We start from the raw sequence: 20,454 nt of genomic DNA, 5'->3' as shown, positions 1-20,454 counted from the left end.
GAAATATGAAATACCATATCGACGCAGCACCCAAATAAGACGGATAAGGAGGAGGGAGAGCAAGTGAGTGAAGAACAGTATGAACATATTTGAAATAAGGACAAACTTTAAATTGACACATTGTTGAAATAAATTTGATTTCTCAATAAGGGAACAGCTGTTTGGTTAAAATTCCTCCTGCAGGTGTTCATGCTGGACATATGGTATTTGCTTGCGTCATTTCAAATTTAGTGTATGTGTCCTTGTGGTCTGCATATTTGAGTGTGTTTTCTCAGACCCACCCTGTGCAGACAGCTCCAGCGGTGACTCGAACTCGACAGAATAAGGCCTCATCAGATTCTTCAGTTTCTGGAACAGCTGTTTGGCCGAGATAAGAAAGCAAACACCAATTAATCCTACTGCACTTGGATACGCTCGCAGCAGGGGAGCCCGCATCTTCAGACACAACACGCACACATACACAAACACAGAGACGTACAAGAAAGACAATGAATCCAGCTCATTACAGCCAAAGCGACATGTGCTCATTCTTCCTGTGCAGGTAACAAAGAGGACAGGAAATGAGAGGAGAGGTGCAAAGGTGCTCGGTTTTCCTGATTGGCTTCATATGACTTCTCTGTATTTTCAGCAACATGGCTCGTCAAAAGCAGAGGAAGATGTCCCGCATTAAAGAGTCTCATGTTCAGGAAATTACAGGAAAGAAGATTAAAATCAAACGATTATCTGATCTGTAAAATGGAAGAAGTTGAGATGCTAGCTGGAATTTTGCATTTGTAGTCCCAACACCAAGACCGAAATTCACATTTAGTGCTAAAATAATTGGTCAGTTAAAAAAATTCATCAAATAAAAACGTCTCGTGTAGGTTCCCACTTCTAAAATGATAGAATTTGTTTATTTATTTTATTTTTTTCAGCTTTATTACATTGTAGATAGGATAGTTTGGGGTTTTTGAGCTATTTGAAAACATCACTTTCAGCTCCAGGAGCTTGTGATGTACATTTTTTAAACTAACCCAGACGAAAGAAAGAAAATTGCAACAATATGCAACAATCTTTTTTCAGTTGTCTCTTCTGCAGTTTATTGCTACTGACGCATTGTCATGCACATTAAGATCGAAGCTCACTGATTTCTTGCTTGGATTTAATCATGAGGGATCTCGATACCTCCCTGTCAGAGAAATCAAAGGCCAAATCCACCTTTGTTTTTCACTTTATGTTGTTCAAATGGAGGTGGTAAAGAAAAAAGCAGCTTTCATTCCTTGTGTTCGCAGTCCTTTGAAAAAGATGAAAGAAGATGGCTAGTTGCCAGATGTGGAGGTTTGGGAGATGCAGGCAGCATGGCTCGTCTGTAGTGCAGAGAGAGCTGCAGGCAAATAACAAATCTCAAGTAATGTGTTGCATGTTGGGTAAATTTCTTTCTGTCCTGGGTGGCTTCTTACAAGCTCTTAGTGGCTGTTATTGCCAAGACTGATTCATATTTTGTGCTGACAAAACCAAAACGCGCTAGGAAATTTCTGACAACTGGGTCACACTGCCTCTCTGGCCTGCTCACCTGCTGTTCTCAATCCCCAGCTTTTGTTTCCATTCCTCCAGCCGCCGAACTGTGTCTCAAAACAGTGCTACAAAATGTACATTTCACGTGGCAATTTTAATGGTGCTTTCCAGTAATCTCAAAGCAGCACCGACATTTTTTCTCTTTTATCAGCCAGTTCATTTTACCTTAACACATACTGTTTCTATCACATTCACTTTCATGTAAACCGAACTCCTCTGAAATCCAAAACACACTAAATGCAGTATTAAATGTGATGACAGCATGGTGCATGGATTACAATGAAAATGGCTCCGAACAAGACAATATTACAGAGAGAATTAACATTACAAAATCAGCTTTTGTTGTGCTTAACAAATGAGATCCCTTTGATATTTGCTGAATGATTTTTATTAATCATGCATTATGATTTTACTTTTCAAACAGAGAGGGGGTGGTTTAATTTACCTCTCTGATGAAGTCAACCCACTCTAGCATCGCTACAGGCTCATGTCAATATTTATGAGCTTAAATCTACACTTTATCACATTATATTAGGATTTAAGCGCCCCCAAGCACAACTGCACATATTTGTATGCAGTATATGAACATACATCAGTCAGTGTGTGTGTGTGTATGTATGAAGTTGTGGCCTGCTTTCAAATGTGTGTTTAGGAAGATTTAGCTCAACATGTCCCGTCTGTTTTGTGCTGTCTGGAGTGCAGCGTTTGGCAGCATTTGAGCTGTTTAAAAATGGATTGGATGGGGAATCTGCTTAACAGAGGCAAGATGTGAGCGATGAGTGCTGTCGTGCATTTGTTTGGTGGATTTGGTGGTTATACATCACGTTAAAGAAGTTAAATGAGATATTTTTGGCCATTTATTGTAGTTACCAGCGGAGAACAAGTTTGTAGCCGACCAGAATGAAAAGCACAACAACAAGGTCACCTCAGGTACATCCTAAAAAAGTGAATGTGTGGCTTCTGCAGAGTTACAAGTGAAATTCATGAATTGTATTTTCTAACTGTGCTTTAATAAATACGGTAGTTGACAAGTGTGAAAATATCACTCTTGGGCCAAACCCTTGAAAAAAAAAAGAGACACACCCATGTGATTGTTTTGGATCCATGCTCTCTTGAAACAATTGCATTTGTGTTTTTCTGTTGGGGTGGAGATATCACCGATGTGCAGTCTGTTTTCCAGACTGCCAGACTGTCCATCAGCCCCGGAGAGATCCACTTTATATAACAAAGCATTTTGGCAGACATGACTGGAACAGACAGTTGGGTCACACAAACACTGCTGGCTATGGCGTTTTATCTTTGTGTGCATGTGTATCTGCCAGCTTGTTTGTGTGTGTGTGATTTAAAAAAAATAAAAAAAAATAATTTTTTGTCTTGTGGGGTTTTTTTTTTATTATTTGTTCATGTCAGTTAGAGAGAGGTGCAGCGTCACTCAGCTTTATCCATCAATATTACTCAGAGTGAGATGATAGTCACACAGGTGCAGAAAGAGAAAGTGGGAGAAACAGAGAGAAGCTGGAGGATGATGTGCTGATTATCAGACAAACAGTGATAGAAACAGACACAGTGAGCATAAATATGACAGCAGAGAGCAGCAAACAGGGAAATAAGGACAAAGAGAGGCAGAGACAAAACTGGGCAGGCAAGAGCATGAAGAAGTGTAATGATAAAAGACAGGGGACCAAAACTCTATAAATTTTGGGCATCCTTAGTTATTAAATCAGTTTGATTGGCACATAAAGCCTAGATTTTGAACAAGTTATTATGATTAAGGTTGCGTTATACTTTGTCATACACTCAGTCACAGTGTACTGCTGTGACACTATACGTGCCATAGGAATTTCACCCGCGTTGATATACTCAGCACCGCACTGAGCAGATGTACTGCACATTATGCAGTCCAAGGCAGTGAGGACTGAAGGAGGCTATCTGCGTTAAAGTAGAGCAACCATCCCTCAACAGAGGAAGAGGTCTACAACACCACTTATCCCCCACCTACAATCCTGTCCTTCCATCCCTTCGCAAGAGATTTAACAACCATTGACACTTGGCCTCAGCTGACTGACTCATTACAACAGTGAGGAGCGCTAAGTAACGAGTGACATAAATGGCCTTGATAATGACCCCACAGAGGTTAAATACCCAGGTGGACCTCCCCAGTCAATCAGTACTTTGCCAAGAAATGTAGGCGTTTCAAATGCGGGTTTGACTGGGTCCTTAAAATGTAAAATGTTTAATATGTAATATGGCTTTAGATTAAAGTGGTGCTCAAATGAACTTTAATGTTTTTCAGTCCTGTTTGGTGAAAACCTGCTATTTTAATATGGGAAATGGCGAGTAAAGGTTTTCTGTGCATTTACTGTGAGTGTACGGTATGTGTTGTGCATTAGTGTCTGTATACCTTTTCTCCATTGGGGTTGCCCAGGACATAACATCCCATTATGTGGATGAGGTTGGGTTCTGGGTTGACTTTGCTCATGAAGCGACTGAGCCTCCTCCAGAATCTGGACAAAGACAAAGGCTGCAGTTAGATGGATGGGCCAACTCTTTTCTTTGATTGACAGTTCCCATGAAATTAAATACAAAAGAGCAAAGATAAAATGACCCCTTCCTCTTCACATGCACCACAGCAAGCACTCAGAAAAAACGCATATCCAAAACACAAACTCCAAGCATGACTTTTTAAAATATTCGGCGTCAAGCACATGTCACTTTTTATTGGCGTACTGCTGTGCTTTTGCACTGAAGCAACTGTTTTAACAGAATATCGTGCGAGGTGAATTATGGAACAGATTGTGAACCTTGTGTTTATATTGCTGAAACAAGTAAACATCACACATTCAAAGATGGTCCCCCTGGGAGAGATGCATCACTCCAAAGTAGTAGATTGTGTTCATAACTGAAAAACAAATGAAGGGGGAGCGCTGTTGCACGGTCCCAGTGGAAAGTCTGATTTAACCAATTGGGAGAGCTTCCACTGAAAAAGTATTAATAGTCTGAAAATATAGCAAAGAGCATTTCGATGACAAATCTGTTTCAGGACCTGTGATCCTTTGAACACATAATGAAGAGGTTTAACCTTCCAGTTTGAAACAAAATGAAGAGCCAGTTTATTCTGATAGAGGTGTTAAACTTTTATTTGGTTCAGCCCTTATTCTGATTATTGATGAAATAAAAGGCTCCGTGAAAATCTAGCTAAGGTATCTCAATAATGAAATGCTGCTTGTCCCCACTCATGTTTTCTGTGTCTTGTAAAGTAACATTACTGTGTGTTATAAGACATGGAAATTGTGTGTTGTCATGATATTTGACACTGCGGTCAGGTCTCAAGTGAGGGCTCCAGCGGTGACTCACTGGCTCATGTCTTCTTCCTTTTCTACCTTAGCGAAGGTTGCCACTTTATTCTTCAGTAAATACAGATGACCGGGGCCTCCCTAAGAAACGCACACAAGAGTAAAACACATTATCACAACTGCTTATTTGCCTCCTCCTAATAAAGATTTTAGGAGCTTAGATCCCAAAGGAAGATATTTACTGCAGTCTAGCAAGTTATTCACCAAATTCCTATATACAGTGTATGAACGAACATATAACCCCATCCCAAATAAACCCTATTCTACAAGGACTACACCATTATTTTTTTCCCTCGTCTCCTTGTTCCTCACCTGACAAAAGATGAGCATCCTCCAGAACTTGCTTCCTCTCCTGTAAGCTGTGAGCTTCTTCTCTATTTCCTCTGTGTGAGAGAGAAAGTTTTGGATTGATGTGAACGACAGGGACCAAAAATGAAGTGAGAGAGGAATATGGAAAGAACAAGTAGAACAATGTACAGAGAGACGGAGACATAAATGTGAACCGTGAACAAAAAGTAAATCTCATCTCTGGAGGGTGAGTTCAAGTAGAGGTGTAGTAGTAGACAACAGAGACACTAACAGAAGATGTAGTTTAAATTAAATTCAACTGTGAACTTGAGGCAGGAGGAAATGTCACAGCAAACTAAAACAAGTCATTGAAAGGCAGTAAAATGGAAAGCTGACATCTATGTGTAAATTATTCATTGGCCTTTATTTTCAATTACTCTGTGTGAACTTTATGCCATGCAGAGTTTGTTATGAACAACAGAGGATCATTTTCAGAATTATCAAAAGTTAAAAACAAAACTTAAGTAATTAAGCAGGATTTTAACTGGTTATAAATGAACAGACCATATAAGCCAGCTCTGTTGTTGGAGATTTGAGATTTGCAGGTAAGATTTAGCCTCAAGCTGTCTTCCTGACCTTTAACTCCCACAGTACGAGTCAGAGTTCAGACTCCACTCCTCAGGCAAACTGCTTCACAGTTCAGCGTCATGACTAGAGGTGACAGATTTTCTTTTCCGAGGGGGGAGATGGTATCATCTTTTAATGCTCTAATATACTCTCTAATTTTTAATATTAAACAATGTGTCGATTATTACTTATTACTAGTTCAACTTTGTTTTCTTTATGTTTTCTTCATGACAACTCCCATTGCCATTTTCATGTCTTCCATTAATATAGCCATATTTATATTTTAATAGCATATTCTTTACCTATTTTATTCAGTAGTCTAACTATTGTATGTTAATCACTTGTTGTTTTTATTGAAGAAAAGGAAATAGTAAAGGTATTTATAAATACAGGTGGAAAAGGCAGATCCAAGCCTACTCACCCAGAATATCATCAAAGGTTGCATGTTCATGGTCCTGAGGAAAAAGGCATTCACATAAAACATGATCATTTGATATTTTAAAATATGAAGACAGCAGAGAAACATATCTTTATAAGACGGCACATTTTTAAAAGAAACAAATTATATTCTTGGTTAGTCCATGTAGCTATAACCCTGAGACAGGGCTGCCATGTATTGTATTGTGTAGCATGTCTACGTTTCATTGTGTTTGACTCACGTAGAGGATGGGAATGATGGAGGGGTCATCCCTGCGGATTATAGTAGGAACATACTCCGCCTTGGGGACTTTAGAGGAGATCAGCTAAAGGTGAAGTAGACACAGAAGAGGTAGACGAAAGATTGGTTAAGTGGGATGTCAGGAAGATTGGGGAAAGAGAATGGCAGAGTTTCAGGAAAAAAAAAAAGCTAGAGGAAAGGGGAAAAGAGCAAACTATCACATCCTCATGCCTACAGGGGATAGAAGAGCTCTATATGATATTCACAGTACTAAGGTAGAAAATCCGCTAGATAGATTTCAGGTAATTCACCTGAATATCATGTTACAGTGCAAAAACTAAACCTATTTTAGCTCAGACCAGTCGTCAGTATTTAATCCTTAACATAGTTTCTAAAATGACTATTTTCGTTGTGCCTCATTCACTAAAGATGGGAAAAACTAATTGATTTGTACAATTTTCTTTGGGATTTTTTAAGTCTATACTTTTAAGTAATTTGAAGAATGTGATTGTTGTTCTTCATCATAAAATGTGTAAAACAATACTAAAGGTAAGGATAAAACATCGCTTTTGTTTATGAGTGTATATACATTGGGCTGAAATCACCTAGATTGCAAAGGATTTACTGTAACATCAAACTGTTAACTGGTAATTTCACAGATTACGGTTGATGAGTCCTGACTCCTCATCCGATGCCCCAATTACAGACATTTGCATTTGTGAAATAATCTGCAGATCAATGCGATCTCAATCTCCTACCATGATTTTGGGAGGTACAAAGTCGTCTCCCTCACAGGCGAGCCGCTCCATCTCTCTCTCCTCTTCCCAGTCTATGTTGTCGTCGAGGCCTCCTTCATCCAGGGTGCCACAGGAGGTCTGCAGGTCTCCGCCTAGGAGAGAATATGACGCACCAGTGAGGGAGAGGACTTGAGTTAATTGGGTGTGGGCTAAAGTGTTGGGATTGGAGTGGGAGGCAAGAAAGGTGACATAGAAAGAGAAGATATGGGAGTAAAGGGAGGATGTGTCCAAGAAGTGGGGAAAGGTGAGAGTAGAGGAAAGGAAAACAGATGGAGCTGTTAATAATGGTGGTGACAAGAAAATGACTGATGGAACAGGAGAAAGCAGAGACAGCTGGCAGGAGCAGAAAAAAGAATGACTGATAGTAAGTGTGGCAGCAGGATTTCTGGCATCAACCAGGGTACATTATGAAAACCTAACTGGGATCAGAGGGCAGCTATTGTAATAGGAGAAGGTGCTATATAGCATCAGGTCATGGTTCTCTGACATTTTATCATAATGTATATGACACACTGTATTTATGTCTTAAAAAGTTATAAAAATGATCAACTAATTAGTATCTCAGATTAATTAAACCAGCAGCTGATTTATTTCATACCTAGAGGAGGATTTAATCTTGTAATTGCTGTGTCTTTAATTCATGTAAAGGTATGACATTGTTGTTTCTTTTCCTAATAATGGAAACAGTGCCAACCATGAGGAAAGTTATTGTCAGTCCCTATACCTCTATACACTTATAATTTAAAAGTGATTGGACTTGCGTGTTGTTTTCCTACTGACTCTGGCTTCACCAGCTGCAGCTGTAAGTTCACGTCAAATGAGGAACAGACTGTGACAAAAAAGTCGACTCAACTTAATATCTCAAGTTAATTTAACTTGACCCGATTTTCAAAACTTACATTACTTACATTTCTAATTAGTTACAGCTGCAGGAAAACGCAGCTGTGACTAATAATATTAACGATGCTCACTGACATACTCAGCGTTACAATGACGACAGAACCACTGAAGAAGTGATTGACATTGAACCACCAAGAGATACACAATGGAAAGAAATGTGGCGCCTCAAAGCAGAGCCCAGACAATATTTTGTCGTGGCTTATATTATTGGACAGTTTTTGTGTCAGAAAACCTGTGTGGCTGAACTGAGACTACTTGTTTTTAATTCCTTAATTGCCATGGTGGTTGAGATGGTCGTGAGGGTGTGAACTGGTGGATATAAAAAGTCGAGCCCTCGAGCTTGTAGTTCATGTGGATTACGTCTGTGTCTGTTGTTTCCATGTTGCTGTGCCTTGTTGTTGTTGTTTTGTTGAATTAGTTTGACGTTCAGTTTGCCTTTTATCAATTACGTGTTTCGGCTAACAAGCAACAGGTGTTTGCTAGCAAGAGCTGCCAGCATTTCTTTGATCTTGTTCCGAGGGGTGTGATGCAGTTATTACTTCTTCTCTTCATTAATTATTTCACATGTTTCTGTAAATAGTTTTAATCCTTGTTAGGTTAAGTGCTTTCCCATCGAATGTTAATTAATTAAATCACCTTCTTTCAATACTGTAGTTTAATTACAATGTGATTTAAGGGCATGGAATAATTATAGCATTTATTATTGCTGTATACATGTGCTTTACCATGTATTATATACTTGTGTTGGAGTGTTAGATTGTGTTATTAATAAATCTCTATTTGTTCATATTTTTACCATTTCTGACACAGCCCATTCCTGCCTGTAAAATAGTCTTTTAGAAAGAAGCTACATTATGAAGCCATTCTCATATAACTAAATGTAAAGGATTGTTATAAAAATGTTTGTTCATGTTCTATGTGTGTAAAAAAAAAAAAAAAAAAAAAAAAAAAAAAAAAGATTGGCCAATATGTCATCAGAAGATTTTTAAACTCTCAAATAACTATGTTGGTATCTGCCTCAAAACTCCAGTGTCAGTAGCTCTAGCTCAAATACTTGGTCAATAGGTATCCTGTGCAATCTAATAAAACACTGTATGTACCCGTGGGGAAATAGCAGTTTGAAAAGGAGAATTGAAGAAGAACAATAGGTGAAAAAATGGAAATGACAAGCAAGACTAACAATTAATGTCACTCCTCCAGAGAACAATACCTTTCCCTGAGGAAAGAGGGAGACTGAGGTGTCAACCACACCATTAGACTGTCATCAACAGTTCATTTATCTTTCATCACACTCTGATACACAGAAACACTGACGATGGAAGTGAAAAAAAACATAAAACCACAAACTCAGACATTGACATAGACAAACAGCACATGCAAACAGTGTGTGCTCGAAGCCTTTTAGAAACACTGAGACGCGCCTCACACAGATCCTCGCAATAACATTTGCACCAGCGGACACACTCGGACCGGGACACACACTCCAGTTTGGAAGACATACTCACAGAAAGAGAGAGCATCACAAAGTTGAAGAAAGACCCACGGTCAGAGGGAGACAGATGGACAGGGTCAGAGTCAACAGCAGAGACAGTCAATTTGTACGTGTGATTGTGTTTCATGTGCAAGTGTCCGCAGATTTTCAGTGTTAGTTGTTCTTGACTCGTCTTACCCGGGAACTGAGCTGTGAAACTGTGACGACAAAATGTCACCTCTGCGCAACAGAGAAGTATGCAGTACATACAGTACAGGGTTCTGTGATATCATGTGTCCTATTTGGGATGTGTCTGTAAGGCTGCAGACAGAATGGCAAACACTATGAAAACTTTCAAGTAACTAAATCACCACTTGAAGACATTATTAACAGGTTGTGTCAGTTGCTTTCCAGTCTTGAATCTTCTGAGAAGTAGCCTAATTGCGGTTGAATAAGTGCAGTGAAATTAGCAATATCACAATAGAAAAGTATAAGTCATATTAGCAGTGAGATGTATATCAAAATTAAAGACATGCATAATTGTAAAAAAAAGTGTTTTTTGTTTAGGGGAAAAACTGCTGCAGTTCTGATATGTAGTGGAATAAAAGTAGTGAATAGACTGCAAGTACCTCAAAATTGTACTTCCATGTACAAAGTTAGTTTACCCTTTGCCGTTGTCAGTATTTGTCACTCTTTACACTGTACTTCCCTGTACAAGATGTTGTTTTTTTATTTTTTGATTGACCTTGATGAGGAGCATTGAAACAGTGGCATCATTTCAGCTATACCGTTAATCCTGCTCATGCTCGTACATCAAACTGTTGATTCCTTGCCCGTTCTTTTTGGCTGACGAATGCCGCTAAGTGGCTTTCGACTCCGTATGAGCCACCTGTGTATGGAATTAATTAATGACAAAAGCACTGAGTGAGCACAGAGCAAAGTCGAGCTGTAATCAATCTGCCTGTCAAGATGTGAGGGAACAAGGGACACGTCAGTAATTTATAACTCCACAAATTGAACACAGTTCAAAATGTGCTCCCACAGTTCTCACTGCAGCCGATCTGGCAGGTCATAAACACTTGAGAACATGAGAAGACCCTTCAGCCATTTTTGATAGACATCTTAAACAGGACATTTTTTTGTATGTGGCAGTGTGGGTGACGTTTAGTTTACATAAGTGTCAGTTGACCACATTTGGAAGTATTGTGACGTTACTTAACAGGTGGGGTCTTACAGGTTCAGGTCAGCGTGAGTGTGCATGTTAGGAATGCAAGCTAAGGTTAGCAAGCAAAAAAGTCTTGCTCACATTTACTAATGAAATTCCTCTTGCAAATTTGAAACATTACTTTCACAAGGTTACCCTTGCATGCTCTAAAAACTTGTTCTGTCCTTGTTCACTTAAAAGCACATTAATGAACATACATATACTGTATTATTGTAAATGTGGTTTGGTTACTTGAGAGTTAAAAGCCTTAATTTGCCCCGTTTTTGTCTAGCCACTGCAGTTTTAAGAAACTATGTGTGTCAGCATCTGCGTGGCTGTGTGTGTGTCCGTGCCTGTGTGTGTCCATGCACGTGCGTGAGTCTGTGTTAACTCACTCTCTCTGGGTTCATGAGGAGAGTCAGTCTTGACAGGGGTGGGGTCACTCCAGGAACGGCTGAAACTCTTCGATCTACGCTCAGCGAACGCTAGTGCAGGCGGGGGGAGAGATAGTCACTCACACACACTCGCACACACACACACACCAACAAGCCCGCAAACTGGCTGTTTCCTCTGTACACTCACCACCTAAAACACATATGAGTGCAAAGGCGGATGCAGCTACAAGTTCACAAATATAGTGTTTGTACAGTGCCATCCCTCCTCTGCACAAATACACAACAACAAATGCCTGCATATACAAACTGTCCAACAAACACACACGTACAGTACGCTAACAATCCTATATCTTAAACATATAAAGCATCCTGCTGCTTATTCCTTTCTATATGATCATCAGTATGGATTTAAAAAGACTGCGCTCATTTCACAGACCCACTGAGCTACAACTCATCGATTAAAATCAGCTCTGCTTTGGACAGTAGTCATTGTGCTCTTAGAATATTTTTATCCACTTTAAAGTATTTGACACAGTTAATCAACACTGTCCCTCAAGGCGCCATATTTTTTTGGCCTCTGTAGTTTCTTGCCGCTGTATCCTCCCTAATGCTTCTCTGTTCATTTTGCTGCTGACACCAACTTGTTCTATTCAAGTACAAATTTCCCTGTAGAAATAACCTCTGTAATCATATGAAAACATTATGTTCTATTGTGTGATCTCATCATCACCAGTACTCTGTGATATATACTGTTTGATTTATACTATATAGTCAGGACTGGATTCATATGGGGTCTTAATTCCCTCAGACTTGATTTGGCCCAGTTTCATTTCATAGCATTCATCTGACTCCCAGCAGCTGCATCCATCATTTCTGTCATTTTCGTGGGCGTGGCCATGTCCAGTTGATGAAGGATGGCGCTTGTCAAGCACAAAGGGGAGCAGCATTATTTGGACTTCTGCGCATGTGCATTGTGAATAATCCTGGGATCTTTAACGGATGACTAGCTATGACTCGGCTTCCACCATTCTGAGATCAGTTCTGATATTGCAGACATTATTATACACATGCGCAGATGCTTGTGGAAACTGTATTTTATAGTGTTAGTGTTAGGAGGTATCGATAGCAAGTAAATGAGCTAGTTGGTTCAGCTCTTCAGCTCTGCTTGTTTGATCTGTAGAAGTCGCCGCAGGCCACTGGACTTCACTGATGTGTGAAACACTGCAGCCTTGCCACCAAATTCTGTGACCATGAGGGGAATGTCATTTCACCCAAAGCTATGCAGAGTTGCAACAAGAATGTATAATTTGAAGAGGAAATTAGCTCCAGGAGAACAAGTTCCTCCTCACAGCAGGGGTCTGTCTGAGAAGTGGAACAACTTGACATTACGGTCAGCATCAACAAGACTTTGGATTTTAGTAAATGTCTACATTGCAAAAATCTGCCAGGGTACACATTTGGGGAGTTGGTCTATGCAGTGATAGGTGACATATTTGCATTTTAATTGGGCTCAGGGTCGTCAGGGTCAAAACAAAATCTACTTCTGCTTGTGTCCGACTCTCATCTTGAAGTAACAACCTCGGTTTTCAAATTCAAAATAATGCAATGTCTGTTTTGCTAAACTTTTATACACCTGACAGAATCATAGGCCATTTTTAGTCACATTTCCAATCTGACTTCATAGTTCTGGTCTGGAGAATAATGACTTTGACAAAAATTCACAAATTCACAAGTGATTTTCATTGCAAAAGGTCAAGTACCATATATCTGTTTAAAGAAACGGAGCTTTTCAAGATTGGTCACCTGGAGTGTTCTGTTCTCATATAACCCAAAGCGTTCCTGCTGATGTGTTATAGATGTGCAGTCACACTCACACAGACACACACTTCTCCATCAATAACCAATCATCACTTTGCTATTTTAGTGTCCTTGTCTTTAAACTTTTAAAATGAACCCAACAAAACCCCCAAAAAACATTCAAAGCAATGCAACAGCAAAAGACCAACTACAGCTTACACACCCGTACACTACGCACACACATGCGCACACACACATGCACAGACCCGTATCGCTGGCTTGTCAAACACACTTATAAACATAGAATCCTTGAGGAAATACCACAGAGCGTTACAAAATCCCAGCAAAGCAGCAGCACTCGGTGCCACACACACATGCCAATAACACACAAGAGAACAGAAAAAGAAAACACGGATGATGGCGGTGTGAACAACATCAGTCAGTTTTAGCAAACACATCAACCATACACACACACACACACACACACACACACACACACACACACACACACACACACAAACACTCATATCTGACTCACTCTGTGCTTTAATCCTTCTGCTGCCCACCATACGGAGATGCTTCCGGAAGTTCCTGTGGGTGGAGATATCAAAGTGGAGGAGGGATAACCGCGGACAGAGGAAGAACCAAAGTGTAAAGAGGAGAAAGAGGAAGGAGGGAGGGGTGGGTGGGAAATAAAGTCAGGCAAGACAAAAAGAGAGGAGTTTAGTGTCAAGCTTCTATTTCTACAATGTTGAAAAGGAGGTAATTATAGGTAAATATACACATTTCCGTGTCAATGTGAGTGGAAAATACTGGTCACAGGGGTGGTGTGGGTATCATGTATCACAATACAAAAATATCTTGTTTCATCGGATCATATGGTGTACATTTCTGAAATTCATTCATGTAACAACAGGCAGGGAAACCCTGGTATTGTGTTTAGTTTTTGTGCTCTGAGCCACACCAGAGGCCAAGTAAGAGGGAGTTTCTTTTGCCAAACTGGTACACATTAGTTTGTTTCTTTATTTTTCCAAGCAGATGAGTTTTTGCTTTATTGATGGTGTCTGTGGTAGACACAGTGTCATTTGGCTAACGAGTCCAAGCCTGATTGATTTCATTTATATGAGTCTAGAGCCTGGAGCCCTCAGATTGGATTACTAGAGAACAGTGAATAAGATATACAGTATATACTGAGTGAGACAAGTGAAACCAACACATCAGCCCAATATCCTTTGAAATTACATCCATATTGACAAATCCTCTCCTCATGATTTATATCCAGTGCCTTGCCTCACGGGAAGCAGTGTGTCTTTTATGTAGCAAGGTGAAATGTTAAAGGATGGAGGATAAAACGTACAATAGCTGCCAAGCAGGGATATTGTAGAAGGGAAGAATTTTACATTGTCATTGAACGTAATGCAGGATTTTGCAGTCTGGCAATAGTGTTGGCAATATACACAGATACTGGTACATCTGTGACATTATCAGCCAGTAACAAAGGTCAGGCTCTGTTTGAATCCATTATTAGTTACCTGATTGTACATGAATTTTCCGGTCTTGATTTAAGGAAAAACCTTTGGATCCACAAACCAAGCTTTTTCTTATCTTAATTATTCAAATGTAGCGGTAGAGAATCTAGACTATATTTCGGTGAGGATAATCATTGGCTAATGAGGCTCTGAAAGGAGAATATTTTTCTGTTGACATCCATATTCAGAAGGCAGAACGACAGAACGAGATTGTATCTGCTAGAGATCAATTTTATGCTGCTGTCAGCAGTGTTTTACTCATTTATCAGATTCATCTCAGGGACTGTTCCTCAGAATTTACACTACTAAATGTGCAAAAACTTAAACTGTTATGTACAACATACTATTTAGTCAAAGACAATGATACAACAATGATCATTTTTTTCTTAATAAACCTCTTTGCAAACATGTCACAGAGCTATGTATTTGTAGTCTGTAGGTAATTGGACATAAAGGCTTTGCATTACCATGTTACACCCGGAATCCATTTAGTGTGTTTAATACCAACAAACCAATAGGGTTTGTATAGTTCTTTCTCTGTGACTTGCTGCTAGTCCTGACAGGATGTTCTATGCAAGAGCCCCAGATAAACATCCTTTCATCTCTCTGCCTCCCTCCCATGTCACATCTACACACTGAAGTGGTTCACCAAGCTACCAGTCTGTACTCATGATTAATGATCTCTGCGTGTGTGCGTGTGTGTGTGTGTGTGTGTGTGTGTGTGTGTGTGTGTGCGCGTGCGCGTGCACGTGCGTGTGCGTGTGTGTGTGTGTGTGCGCACATATGGTTTATCCGGCGGTAAAGAAGCGCATAAATACAGAAGCAACATAAAAGAAAGAAAATAGTCTTTGGAGTCTATTTGTCCTTGGTTTACCCCCATAAAGATTTCAATAGTACAAGGATTAACGTGCAACATCAAACAATGAATTTCACTGCTAATTCTGAGCAAAACTAATTGTATCATCACAATACATGACTAAAAAAAATTAGCAAAAATAGCACTATTAATTACAAATGAGCAACATCACAGTTACTTACTTTATACTTTGATAAAGAGATCTTAAACACACACTTGAATACACTGACTGCCCTGTGCTTAAACCTTAGCTGCCCACAGTGGAGAGGTGTGGAGACTGTTAATGAGATTTAGACAGAGAGAGAACATGTGAGGAAAAACCATGTCCACCTCCATCTAAAGACAGTCTGACAGGCCCCCCCCCCTTCTGCTTCAGCGCTCTCTGTAACTCATTTCCATCTATTTTTTGCTTTACCTATTTACATGTTCCATATTTTATTCTTGTATTGGCACATTTACTACAGCCTACTCCTGTTCCATCTGCTATTTCTACTATGGCCTTACCACTATAATACAATTTCAATTAAGTGAACTATCCCCTAAATTATTAATAAGATGAAATAGGGATTAATATTCTAAAGGTGATATTTACAGCCATCTTTAATATTCTCAACAGCTTTATTTGAATAGGAAAAAAACATGATCACACCTGCATTGTTTCTGTTCCTCTGCTACCTTACAAGTCATTTGCTCCTGTTTTTGCTCCTTTCACTCTTCATGTGTGTCTTACTGTCTCTTCCTTTTCCTCTTACTTTTAATGAAGTGGAGACTCTGTCTTAGTCCTCCACGTTTCTTTAATAATGTCTTACTTCTTGCCTTGGGTTTTGTATACTTTGTGAATTTGGAAGTAGTACTCACAACACATGTAATTCTCTGTATAAATATGTTTGGTTAGCAATTGTATTTCTGGCCAGGAACTGATTATAGTGATGCAGTCAATGCTCAGTTTGAGCAGGTATGAGAAAGCATCTCTTCCCTGATAAAGAGGACACTGAGTGATGCATTTAGAAAAAAAATACAATAAGACGAACTGCATGTGCGGCAGCAGCTAGACTGGCAGATCAGTTTGAGAGGCATTACCTATAGAAACCCAGACTTCAAAAAATCCTGAGAAAAGAACCAGATTGTTCAGCAATAGTAATGCATGATAAAAAGGAAAGTGAACATTTCACATCAAAGAGTTCAGAGAAAATCTGCTTTTTGATGATGAAACACACTCTGAGATAACAGGCGGTGATTAAGAGCCCTGCTGAAATGGCTCTTTTACTTTTTCTTTGGGTTTTGGTGTTGTTTATAACTATAGTTAAACTTGTCTTCATTATTATTTTGGATTTACACACAGTGGAAAACCGAGTACATTAAGTCCACCAATGCAAACACAGCAGGAGTCTTATCTGTGAGGGAATGAGGATCATCCTCTGTCTTCACTTGACAGATGCCCAGTCTGCAGACTGCTACTGTATGAAAGAAATAATTTCCGCACAGCTATGTGGCTTTGACCATGTCTATATTAATGCAGATACCTTGTAAACTTTGTGTTTCATCCACACCAGCGTTTTTAGTGCTTCCCTAACGTTGGCCATCTAGAAATGGCACAAAATACAAAAGCTTTGTGCCTTCTGAAAAGACATTTGACCAGGAATGCATCATATATTGTATCATCAAGAAATCTCTGCTCTTATTTGTAATTTCCCTGATCCATATACTGGAACACAAGACCATGGTGTTTTTTTTTTTTTTTTACTGGTCTTTCTCTTTAATGTGTTTTTAAGTGGTCAAACACTAAGCTTATTGAGGATAAAAGACCATAATGGAATGCATTTTGCCTTGAGATAGACGTGGCCTTAGCCTGATTAGATATAATCTTTCTTAAAGAGATGGTTTTGGGTCAGTGCCGGAGGTTTTCCAGTGGATCTCAGTACAAGGAGGCACGACTATTCCTAAAAGTTTGTTCTTCTGTTTTTTTCCCCCAAAGGTTCATATTTTGAGTAACACGCGACATTAATAATGTTGACGCTGCAGTTGGATGACACTGAGATGCCAAAGGAAATGAGATGTACTGCATGTTGTCACATCGACCATCTGCCTCTGTGTGACAGGACATCTGGGCCTGAGTGGGATGGTTTCTGAATTCGTCACTGATGTCATTACTACAAGTGTTACAGAATCTCACTCTGTGTTTCCAATGGCTTCGTTTGTACAGATTGGGTGTGACTTATCAACCAATATGAGCACAGTTATCTTTTTTTTTTTTTTTTTTTTTTTTTTTTTAAAGCTTTTTTAACTATCCGTACAGTATGTACCGATTTTGATCTTTGTCAGTTTTGTCTAGGAGTAAAAATCCACTTCACCGTGGTTGGCAGTACAAATCTGCCCTAGAAATTGGGGCACTGTAGCAGGTATCGAGTAAGCAGATCCTTTTCACTCCTATTGAATGCTGCTGACGTCCTCACACCTTCAAGTGCCACGTTCTGACTCTTTGGCTTAGTCAGATTAGACACGGCTGTAAATAAGTGACGACGGAGCTGTAGCCAGAAACGAGCTTGAACTGCCGTCAAGCAAAGCACAGCCTGGCAGGGGACGCTTCGTACCTCTGGATGACTTCTGCCGAATCCTGCTCCCTCTTTCTCCTTTTTCTCTGCACAAATCCCCGGAAAGCCCTGCCAGGACGTGGCACAGTATTAAAGGGATGAGAGAGGGAGAATGCTGGCGTAGCGAGGGGTAGGACAGTGCAGGGAAGCTGATGCCAGGGCTTTTAGCTGCAGGGTTATTTGGCTGTGAAGGGGGAGGCTGTTGTAGGTAGGCAGCAGCTAGCTTTGACTTATAAAGACCAGAAAGTCAAATCACATCACCAGCTCAAATCGTCTTTTCTGTTCATCCCTGCAACAAATGTGCCACTCTGCATGTGAAATAATCCATTTTACAATAGAAACCTATGATCTCATGACCTAATGTGTCTTTTCAGTCGTTCCACTTGAGTTGTAAGTCTTAAAGGGATAGTGTGTTTTTGGGGAATTTTTATAATTCTTCATCCTTTCCCAGAATCGGTCATGGATACTTGTTTTATATCCTCGCGTTGAGCTCAAAGATATGTTGAGTTGTGAGCTTACACTAGCTTAATTTAGCATCTGGAGGTCTGTGGGCTCAATTAGGAGCTCCACTCTAAAACGTGCATATTCTCCAATGCTGTGGGTTTGATACATCTGATTGACAGCCTGGTGTTCAGTTTTCATGGATACGTACATAAAGCTAGAATCCACTTGCAAGATGTAAATGGCAAAGAGGGCAAAGTTGTTGCCCCCCATTCATTCCAGTCAGCCACTGTCAAACTTGCCAGAAGAAAGTGATTCCACTGGGTTCATGCTGGACCTTCATGTGTCAAAGTACAAACATGGTGTGAAATGCATCACTTTCAACGCGTGGTGATGTCTTTAGCAGACTTCACTGTCGTTAACCCAGGATTGTTGGTGTGACCCAACAATCCTGTGAAGCTGATTAATATTTGTCCATTAACAGAGGCAGAGCTAGAGATAGAGCATCTCCAACCATAGTAACAGAATGATAATGATTTGTGTCTTCAGCGATACCCCACAGTGGGTACTTAGACTCTAAATAATATAGAGTAAAAATAGCTAGTAAAATTCCCCCAAAACAACATTTCCCTATAATGAAAAAAAAGATCTTATTCTGTATTTTTCTCAGTTTGAACAAATCCCATAAAAAGACCAAAACCAATGCATTAGTTCATCTATCAAAACTTCCCTTCCCAGTCTGTGGCACTTAGCCTCAAGCCCTGTTGTGCGAACTGAAGGCATGCATTTTTAAAAACTTGTCACAAATATAGTTTCAGCTTCAGAAAAGTTTACATAAGCACCTGAGACAGCAGGGCTTCATAGCCTATATGAATGACCAAAGTAAGTATTCAAACAAGAGTAAATAGTGCATTACAGTACCTTTTCTCATCATAATGGAAGAAGATGTTACCCAGAGTAATGGCATGGCTCATTGATGCAGCCTGTGTTGAATACTTTAGTTATGCCAGCAGTGTGACTGTAGCAGGTGATGTCAGTCGTCTAGTCTGCCAGTACAAATTTGAATTTGTTCTTTTGGTTTGTGACCAAATAACTTCAATATTAATGATGAACTAAGGCAACAAACATCAATAAACATGGTCAACATTGTACCTGCTGAATATCAGCTTAGTTAGCCATAGCATTGTCATTATGGGTATGTTGTGCTAGCGTTAGCTCATATCACTGTTGTGCATAAGTACAGTACAGTGGTCTCTCAGTGTTGTTCTACAATAGTGGAGCTCTATGGCACAGAGGAATGAGCTCTATCAGGTTATGGCTACACAGACAAAACTTGTCAGTAGGTTCAATTCATTGTTGGTTTGGTCTTTCTGTGATTTGATTTGACTACATTAAGAACAAATATAGAATATCACCAGACTAATCCCTTAATGATTGTAAATAAAATTTGAATAAGCCCCAAAACTTTATTTTGAGCTAGTAGGCAGTGGTTAGCTCTGTCAACAGAATAAAGAGAACTTGGAAACCATCAGGTTTGAAGAGCAGCTAGGGTTAGCTGAGTTTAGTTAGGCAAGGTGTGGTTGGAGCAGGGGGTGTGCAGTATGAAATGTCAAGGTTTGGCTTGGCGATACACTAGTAGTGTTATCAATGTTAGCATTCATCTGATTGCTCAACCAACTATACAGAAGTTAGCGATTTGCATGCAACAAATTTCATATACTGCATACGTATCTACCAAGGTTTCATCAGACTTATTGAATAGATGGCTGAAAACTGACTGATAACTGATTTCATTTTAACTACAGCTGATAAAATAGTTTTACCAGAGGCCACCAAGGATCACATGTTGGCACTATAAATACTTGCTTTTGATAAATCCCTCCAGAGCCACAGTCAGTGCCAAACATGGCTAAAGTCAGCCAGCACAGATTTAGTGATAATTAGTGCTGTCTGTGGAGTGAGATTAGAGCACAAACATGACTGCCACAAAAAT

At 39.7% G+C, this 20,454-nt stretch overlaps 1 protein-coding gene across 1 annotated transcript in view; it reads right to left on the bottom strand.

Moving 5' to 3' along the window:
• nsmfa (NMDA receptor synaptonuclear signaling and neuronal migration factor a) overlaps positions 1-20,454 on the bottom strand; it is a 41,624-nt gene that overhangs the window by 4,219 nt on the left and 16,951 nt on the right. The window contains 10 exon segments of the mRNA XM_087173233.1: positions 282-357; positions 3,956-4,058; positions 4,909-4,988; positions 5,220-5,290; positions 6,244-6,277; positions 6,482-6,565; positions 7,239-7,369; positions 11,248-11,337; positions 13,583-13,635; positions 18,021-18,089. Coding sequence (XP_087029359.1) covers positions 282-357; positions 3,956-4,058; positions 4,909-4,988; positions 5,220-5,290; positions 6,244-6,277; positions 6,482-6,565; positions 7,239-7,369; positions 11,248-11,337; positions 13,583-13,635; positions 18,021-18,089 — 791 coding nt within the window.

The sequence above is a fragment of the Seriola lalandi genome, unplaced genomic scaffold, assembly GCF_002814215.2.
Source record: "Seriola lalandi dorsalis isolate HSWRI2012SDOR001 ecotype SW California unplaced genomic scaffold, Sedor1 jcf7180002054133, whole genome shotgun sequence".
Classification (NCBI taxonomy): Eukaryota; Metazoa; Chordata; class Actinopteri; order Carangiformes; family Carangidae; genus Seriola; species Seriola lalandi.
Note: the sequence above shows the minus strand (reverse complement) of the source record. Positions and strands in the feature narration are given on the sequence as shown.